We start from the raw sequence: 9,433 nt of genomic DNA on the forward strand, positions 1-9,433 counted from the left end.
ATTAGGACTTTCCATTCATTAAAGTTTATACACCTGACGATATAGATGATTTTGATGAATCTAAAAAATGTAATTATATACAGGAAGTAATAAATAATTCACTTTTTATATTAGTTATAAATATTGCAAATTTATCTTAAAATCAATACTTTTGTTTTATTATATTTGATATAGGATTTAAAATAATTGCTTATCATTTATATATTTATACATTTGTAGGCATTCGATTATACAAATAATTTTCAATTTAGCTGTATTTTAATCGATGATATAGAAAGTTTATTAGATTATATTGTGAAGGGATCAACGTAAACACACGTGTGTGTGTGTGTGTGTGTGTATGGTACATGTAATTATATTTTTATATATTGTTATAGGAATTGTTATAATAAAATAGAAAATAAGACACAAAAATTAGCAAAAATTAATAAAAAATTATTATTTTTTTTTTACTTAATTTTAGACAAAAGATCTAAATATTTTTCGTATGAAGTATTAAAAGTATTGTGCAATATTGCATGTTAAAAGTTACACATGTTAAAAAATTGCACGTGTGTTATAACAATAATAATAATACTTCACGGTTTGTATTTAATATTCTCAGCTAATATTTGCTTAATACCGTTGCACGATAAAAGAAAATATGCTGCGAGAATTATGTTCTACTGTATTGATCCGATCATGCGCGAAAAACGTCCAAGAGACTTTATCGTTTTAAATTGAATTCTTTTCTTTGTTTTCAATGAGATAACCATCATATGAGTAAAATTACCAATATATTTGAGATTGTAAAGCCTTTTGTATAGATTTCGTTATATTTACGCGCGAAAATCGTGTCGCGTATTTGAATAAACATGTAGGAGATAGATAGAAGTATATATTTTTCGAAGGATACGCATCTCTCGCGAGCGCTCGATCGTCAACAACAATTATCCGTTGACAATCTGACAAGAAGATAAATGGCAAGAGCGGGACATAAAACGCAGAGAGAATTTTAGCGTCGCATTTCATTCCGTGAATTGCGCGGGTTGTGCATCAAATTCTCGTGAATTTTCGATAAATCTCGCAACAATAGATTTTCCAGTAATCGATGATGCAATTGACAAAAGTGCGATGATTCTTATAAAGTATATAAAGTGTATTCCGCGTATTATAAAGTATATTCTGCGCGAAGGATATTTTTGTAAAAGATATTTTTGTAAAAGATCTTGTGACTTCATATTTTCCGCTGAATGTGATAAAAAGGTAAAATTTACACACATATTAGCGCTTACTTTTTTATTTTTTTTTTGTCAACTATACATACATTTTACATTTCATTTCATACTAACATTAAATGTTACATACATACAGTTTGTACACTCACTTTATATTTCATTTTAATACTAATAATAAAATTTCAAAATAAAGATTTAACAAGTTGTAAATTTAATTATTACATGTGATCGTAGGAGTCTATTCAATACAGCTTGCGAATTATTTTGTGAGCGCGTCTATGAATATCATCAACTAAACTACCCTCATGTCCAGAAAAATGCATGTGCGATGGAACGATTTGGATAATGGACAAATGACAAATAAGACAAACAGTAAGATAATATATCTTTATTTTATATCATTTTTAGATAAAATTTATTTGATATGAAATCAAAGAATGGAAAGTTACTTTTTAAAAATAACTAGTTAACTAACCATTATCCGTTATCGAGTTAAGCTAGTTATTATTATTAGTTATTGGTTTTTAAAAGTAATTATCCGTTATCGAGTAAAAGCTAGTTATTATTATTAGTTATTGGTTTTTAAAAGTAATTAGTTACCATTATTACTATTTAAAGTAACGATTCTTTCTCCCTTTTTTCATTTTAATACTGAAACGAGATAAGAGTAAAAAAATTTTTTTAAATAAAAAACTTACTTTTTGTAATTTTTTATTAAAATATTAATAAGAGCAATAAATTTTTTATTTTAAATTTGCAAAACTATAAAAAATTTAGAAGGAAAGTTTAAAAACGTAAAAGCAAATAAATTTTGATTTTTATTAAATTTATAAATACAGTCACACACACACAAATTTATATTCCTTTTGTACTTTTAATTTTATATTTACAAATTTTAATATTATAATTTTACACTTATTTGTTCTTAAAATGCATGAAACTACAAGGACCATTATATTTAGATTAATACATAGAATTATCTAAATCACAAAATATATATTAAAAGAAGATTAAAAGAAGTTAAAAAGAAATCGATTTTGTGTTTCAAAGATGTAAATAAAAAGAAGTGTAATGTTTTTTGTAAATTTTGATATCCTGAATATGATAAAAAAATTAAAAAATTCATGGGACTTAAAAAACACTTTGACAATTGAGTAAATACATGATGTATTTATAGAAATTCAGGTGATGTATGAAGCTACCACAAAACATATCCACGTGAGTTTTTTGAAAAAGCGGGAAAGGAGATAGGTTTTATAACAACAAAAAGAATTTTTTCGGAATTCTGTCAAAAGCATACAAAGTGTTTCATCACTCTTTCTCCATCTTTTTCTAATATGGAAAAATATGGACATGTGGAAATATGTGTTTCTAATTATAACATAGATTAGTAGAAAAATAAATCGATTTCGAACACACAGCTTAATAAGTTAATTGTTTTTTTAATTAATCAGATTGTAAAAAACAAATAGAAAAAGGTTAAAAATCAAAAATTAAAATATCTCTAAAATTAGTAAAATATAAATAAAATAAAAACGCGCGCGCGCGCGTGTGTGTGTGTGTAATCGTGAATGTGTACGATTTAAATCGATAATCTGGAATAAATGTATATAGACAAGCCTTCAGACGCGGACGATGATGTGGCAAATCCCAATGTGACGAGTAATAACAAATCGGCAAACAGTGATTTATACCAAGCCTTGTTTCCGATTTATTATATCAGCAAACTGTTCGGTGTATTTCCAATGAGATTTGTCCGACAGGTGTCTGGCAGGTATCAAGGCCGATTGAGCATCATCGATAGCAGTTACAGGTGACAATGAACCATCAAATCGATTCATATCTTCCCGATGTAGATGAAAATCATATTTAATGAAACGTTTTAATATATATATATATATATATATATATATATATATATATATATATGTATGTATGTATGTATGTATATTTGTGTGTGTGTATAGCCATTTTTTTGGAAAAATTGTCACCTTGTTTATTTTGTAACTAATTTTTGTAAAATATACGAAAAGGAGCTATTTTTTCCAGAAGAATATTAATGCGACAAATTCAATGATGTTGCCTTTCATCTGCATCATCGTTGTTGCTTTTCAAAAAGCTTAAATGACAATAAGGGTTTAGTGGGTCATCATTTTAAAATTTCTTGTATAGAGATAATAATTGTATAGAGAAATAGGTATAAAGCTATTCCTTCCAACGGATTCCTTCCAAAATGTTCGTTTAGTTTGAAACTCGGCTTTATTATTATTTAAAAAACAATAACAAACATTTTTAACATTTGTTATAATAAAATCGCAAAGTAAATAAATTGTATTCTAAATTTTATTTGAAATTATTTTGTACCCAAAACTTCTAAATATTATTCCTTGCAAAATATCTATTAAAATAAAAAAACTGTTATAGGAAAAACTTTTAAAATGATATGCCATTTAATCTTTATTGTCACAGATTTTTTAAGAAAGCTACAGGAATAAAGGTACAGAGATTCCCTGACAGAGATAAAGGGGCATCTTGTTGAATTTATTACATTTAAATGTATATCCTCCTTGGAAACAAAAACAATCTTTTTTGGCATTTTTTGCTTCATCACAAAATAAATGGAAGCTTTTAAATAAATACCATGTATATGTTTATAGAGGAACATTGAAGACGTACTTTGTATTTCAAATAGACAGTAAACAAATAGTTTCCTACTTAAATGTTTAAGAGAGAAAAAGTGACTATTATATTAGACTATTAAAAATCAGAGCGAATCAAAAAGTAAGGTTCCTGTTTTATTACCATTATTATTTATCACTTATGCACAAATTAAATTTATTGTATTAAAATAGAAAATGATTATTTTTCAATATAATTTTTGAAAAAATTGATGAACTTATTTAACCTTAATTGGCACAAATTTGAAACTTTTCTCTCGGTAAAAATGCGTTAATGTTTTAACCATTCTTGAATGGTATTTTATATTGCTGCATTGTCTTTCCCCAAGATGTTTCTTTAAACATCTAAACAAATAAAAATTGAAACTAATCAAATTCAAGTTTGAGGGAGAATATTCCAGTAAAATATTCGAATAAAGTGATTACAAGAATTTGATGTAGAGTATGATCTGATATTATCGTGAAAAAAATTCACGAGAAAGAGGTTTTTCTAAAAAAAAGTTCAGACCTCTTTCTTCGGAAAAGTCTCTTTGATGATACAGCAGTGCAAAATTTTGTTCAAGAATGATCAAAAGACAGATTTTTATCAAGAAAAAAATCTTTAAACTCATGTCAAGATGAAACAAGTGCATCTTCTTGAAAACTATATTCAAACGTAACTATTAGCTTTTATTTTAACAGAATAAGACCAATTTGTACATAAATAAAAATGTATTATAAATAATAAAACCAGGGGACCTTATTTTTTTATTCATCCGAATATAAAACAATATATAAAAGATTGGAGGTTATTCAATTGCTAAATTAACTTTAATATATAAGTAATATCTGTATAATATGTTACATCAAAATATAATTAAAATAATATATATTAAAATAATATATCGCAGTCTATGCTTAATGGCGAGCCTGATAAGCGCCCAAATTTGGGGTTTCTGGCGCGATCTCAGACGTGGATGGGAGAATAGCACCAGACTTAAATCGCGGACCGCGATCATTTTCACCGTAAGCGATGGGTTAGGATTAATGAGTCTCACGGCTGTCTCCATCATCGGTTCAATTATGCACTGGCAACAGGTGCAAACTATCATCGATAAATTGATCGACGTAAGTCTCATTTAATTATTTTTATCACAGAGATTATCACATTCGAATTCATCGATTCATTCGCCTTAAGTGCGATGAGAAGCTGGGAATCCTCTCCCCGAAGAAGCTGCGACGGCACACCATCCTGTTAACATTTTGCAGCCTCTCCTGTTGCATCATTGTCTTATGTCTCGATTTCTACATGTGGAATTACAAGGTGAAGCTAAATAAGAAACTGGATAACAAAGGGCCGTTCAATTATCTCCCTCTGTTGTTTATGTACGTAATTTTTATTATGATGGAAGATCAATATGCCATCATCGTGTACAATGTGGGCCAACGGTTCTTTAGAATCAACAAGACTCTTGAAAATATCCTTAAAAGCAGTAAAATCACAAATCAATTCAGAAAGGATCTTGGATTAGGTAGATTATTCTAAACGTCACTAATCATTTTTAAATTTTTAAAATGCTTTTAAAGCGACATACAAATTTCTTAGCTGGCGACTTTCGAGATCAAGGACAATTCATTACATACAGTCGGCAAGAAATGATAGGAAATACTCGAATGTTTCGTAAATCGAAGCTCATGGATTCCATTGTTGCAAATGGTACGATTTTAAATTTCACTCTTTAAAAAATCTGATAAAAGCATTAATTACGTTTGTAATAAATAATACAATATGAATAATAGCAAGAAAGAATAAATGTTAAACATATTAGAAAATAACAAATATATATACTTAAAACTGTAGCAAAATCTTTTTTTAGATGGCAAAAGTTTTACAGATAGAATATCTCAACTGGTGACAGTACACGCGACGCTGTGTGACACAGTGTCACTTATAAATACTGCTTATGGCGTCATTGTACTCGTAATTACAATTACCTGTCTAATACATCTGGTCCTTTCACCGTACACTTTGATAATGGAAGATGACGTAAGACGTGAATCGATATTCGTTATAGTAAACGGATTGTGGTGTATCTTCCACATTTGGAGATTACTCGGGATAGTAGAGCCCACATATGCTACTACAATGCAGGTATTTGTAATAATTTAATTTAAATAATTAATAAATTAACATTTATATATATATATATATATATATATATATGTATACATACATATATATATATATATATATATATGTATACATACATATATATATATATATATATATATATATGTTAATATTTATTAACTTAAACTATTTAAATTACAATATTATAAATGTATAATAATTTGCTATAAGGTGCTAAAAGGATTATTGTTGATAATAGGAAACTCTTCAATAATCTTGGTCTTACTATATATAAGTATCAAGATCTAGAGCTAAGTTTTTTTTATCAACATATTGATAAAAAACTATAATAAATCCAGTAATGAAAGTTTCATTATCGTTACAACTCGCTAGTAAAAAGAAAAAACGATAGAATCAATGACGCTGAAAGTAGTGAGTGAATGAAATTATCACATATATTGCATAACAATTGGAGAATGTAAATTTACATGATAAAAAATGCAAATTATATGCAAAAAGATCTATCGACAGACGTTTCGACCTCATTTCAGGTCCTTTTTAAAGTCAAACAATCAAACATATGTATTATGTCTAGAATTATTTAAAAATTTAATTAACTAAACAACAAAAAGTCAATGCAATAAATTTTAGACTTGAAAAGAACTGGTAGAGCATTTTGCAACTTGAGAAAAAATAGTGGAAGCATGTGACTGCGTGATTTATAATCTCTTTCCAGAAGTTTTAGGAAAGGATATAAGCAAGGTGAGCTTTTCAGTTTTGCATCGAGCTGCGCTCGTGTTTTTATTTTATTATCTCTTCTAATGTTAATTTGTTTGCATTTTTTAACTTGTATTAAATACACCACACCAATTTATACTTTTGCGCTCAATACAACTGATGTGACTTTATCCTTACGAAAAAAACACTCAAAATATCAATCAAAACACTCAAAATATCAATCAAAAAGACTCAAAATATCAATCAAAAAGATACTCAAAATAATATTCAATTTGAATATTATTTTGTACGCTTAACTTGATAGTGACACTCAAATTTTAGTGTTACTCTCAGCGTTACTCTCAAAATAACAGCTATCTTCAATGCTATTCTCAACTTAAAAATTAATTTGAATATTACTCTTAAATTGCGTGTTAAACTCAAATTAATTCTCAAGTTGAGAATAACATTCAAAACAAAGATGATGCTTTAAAAATTAGGATAGCAATATTGAGATGAGAATATATTGTTATAAAAACTATCTCTCTCTCTCTCACTTTTAAAATAAAAATATAAATTTTTTGATAACTTAAAATAAAAATATACTATCTTGATAAGTAAAAATAAAAATATAATTAATTAAAAATATAATTATTAATAAAAATATAATTATTTTTATAAATTTTATAACTTAAAATAAAAATGTTTTTATGAAGGTATCTTATTCAGTTGTTGAGCAGCATTTTTACATTTATTTTCTACTAGCATTACTTGCTTGAAAAAAATATTTATAATATATATATATATATATATATATATATATATATATATATATATATACAAAGTGTCTCATTTAAATTTTCCCAGGCAAATATTTCGGAAAATAATGAAAAATCGAAAAAATGTTTCAGACAAAAGTTGTATGATTTCTAGAGGGACATAAGATGGTGCAATTGGTTTGATCTTAAAGAGTCAATTGAAGGTCACGTGAAAGTCACTTTAATCTTTTTAGCTGTAATAATCGTTTTATATTAATTTTGTTGCATTTATATAACATTAATAAAAGTAAGCGCAAATCTTGTTCAGTTTCTGCTGTTAATTTGCCATCAAGTTGCATGCACAGATTCTGCTCGGTTTCTACCGCCGTTTGTTGACAGACAAAAGCTTAATGCAGACACAGATGGTTACGGTTCTAGTGTGGGATTCTAATCGAATTTGCTGCCAATCTGCTATCAACTTACTAACATTTTGCTTACTGAGAATACTCAATCTTCGGTGTATACACTCAATATTTGAGTATTTTTTCCGTAAAAGATACCAACTCCTTTCAAATCTAAAGTTTATTACTTTGACTTTTTGTTTTTTAGTTGATTAAATTTTTAAATAATTCTAGACATAATACATATGTTGATTGTTTGATATTGAAAAGAACCTTGAATAAGGTCGAAACGTTTGTCGACAGATCCTTTTGCATATAATTTGCGCTTTTTACCATATAAATTTTACATTCTCCAATTATTATGCAATATAATTGATAATTTCTCCGACACACTATTTTCAGCGTCATTGGTTCTATTGCCTTTACTTTTTACTAGCAATATTGATAAAAATAAAAACAGATACAAAAAACTCAGAAAGATTAAAACCATAAATCGTTTCCTATTTCTTGAAAGTAATAATGAGAATGCTTTTTTGTGGATCTGCGGATTAATAATTACTTTGTATTGCGATTCCGTCAATTGTACGATTATCTTTAGGGAAAAAAAACAGCGGTTTTGGTAAGCCAATTACAATCCATGGATCACGATAGAGAAGATACTAAACAACTAGAAATTTTTTCACTTCAGCTTCTGCACTGTCCTTTGGAGTTTTCAGCGTGCGGTCTCTTCACTTTGGATCGTTCTCTCGTAACTTCAGTAAATAACTTTTATCTTTCCTTTTTGTTGCCAATTTTGGAGGTGAAAGAAATCACAAAATAATACATTTCTAGATTGCTGGTGCAGTCACAACATATCTTGTAATACTCATACAATTCCAAAAAGAGAACGAAACAAAGGGCAATTTCGATAATATATTGAAGAATGCCACTCAAATTCTGAAAAACGCGACGACACTTCATAATATCACAGCGGGCAGATTGGATCCATAAATTAAGACAAACTATAGCCGATATTCATAGTCCGATCTTATATTTGAGATCGTCTTAAGTTCGAGCTTGAAATGTTACGCAGCTATTTGATTGGTTGAATGAGGTCTTAAGTCAACCTCGGACCAGACTTAAGACGATTTTAAATATAAGATCGGACTATGAATAAAGGCCTATGCTTCTCTTCATTCCTTTTATGTTCTCGAATCTGTAATAATAAAGCTTTTTAAAATTTAATAGATGTCGCTCACGCATTTATTTCCAAAATATCCATGATTGAAAGAATCATCATTTAATAGGAAGATTCATAGTATTATATTGGTTTAAGATATTATAATTTCCATTCCAATATATTTTAATTAGTTTAAACTTTGCCAAAAATTTTTGTCACAAAATTTATAATAACAATATAATTATTAACTTTTTTAGCATTGAACTATGAATTTCTTAGTTAGACCTAACCTAACCTTAGACACAAATTATGCGAATAAATGTATATAATTTTGTTGCAAGAAAAATAAAATATATAAGATTATATTACATAATATTTTATAAATTTTAATTT

At 27.5% G+C, this 9,433-nt stretch overlaps 1 protein-coding gene across 3 annotated transcripts; it reads left to right on the plus strand.

The window, feature by feature from the left end:
• The first annotated feature begins 843 nt into the window (after positions 1-843).
• LOC112637720 (gustatory receptor for sugar taste 43a-like) lies at positions 844-9,084 on the plus strand. 3 transcript variants are annotated; one of them, XM_025407967.1, is made up of 10 exons: positions 844-1,245; positions 1,452-1,589; positions 2,832-3,030; positions 4,786-5,002; positions 5,073-5,406; positions 5,481-5,591; positions 5,752-6,026; positions 8,480-8,500; positions 8,570-8,638; positions 8,713-9,084. In XM_025407967.1, exons 2-10 carry the CDS (start codon positions 1,523-1,525, stop codon positions 8,869-8,871), a joined length of 1,452 nt encoding a protein of 483 aa, XP_025263752.1. In that variant the 5' UTR covers positions 844-1,245; positions 1,452-1,522; the 3' UTR covers positions 8,872-9,084. The 3 variants fall into 3 exon arrangements, with proteins under 3 accessions (XP_025263752.1, XP_025263751.1, XP_025263753.1); XM_025407966.1 differs by having other exon boundaries at positions 8,480-8,638; XM_025407968.1 differs by lacking the exons at positions 8,480-8,500; positions 8,570-8,638; positions 8,713-9,084 and adding an exon at positions 6,265-6,487.
• The last annotated feature ends 349 nt before the right edge of the window (positions 9,085-9,433 follow it).

The sequence above is a fragment of the Camponotus floridanus genome, unplaced genomic scaffold, assembly GCF_003227725.1.
Source record: "Camponotus floridanus strain SB8 unplaced genomic scaffold, Cflo_v7.5 scaffold199, whole genome shotgun sequence".
NCBI classification, from domain to species: Eukaryota; Metazoa; Arthropoda; class Insecta; order Hymenoptera; family Formicidae; genus Camponotus; species Camponotus floridanus.

What these genes read in the sequence shown, in the direction of transcription:
- LOC112637720 (XM_025407966.1), top strand. Translation starts at nt 1,523, where the DNA reads ATGTCCAGAAAAATGCATGTGCGATGGAACGATTTGGATAATGGACAA. An exon ending in TCATCGATAAATTGATCGAC is followed by an intron (nt 5,003 to 5,072) that starts GTAAGTCTCATT and finishes ATTCGCCTTAAG; the next exon opens with TGCGATGAGAAGCTGGGAAT. An exon ending in ATCGTTCTCTCGTAACTTCA is followed by an intron (nt 8,639 to 8,712) that starts GTAAATAACTTT and finishes ATACATTTCTAG; the next exon opens with ATTGCTGGTGCAGTCACAAC.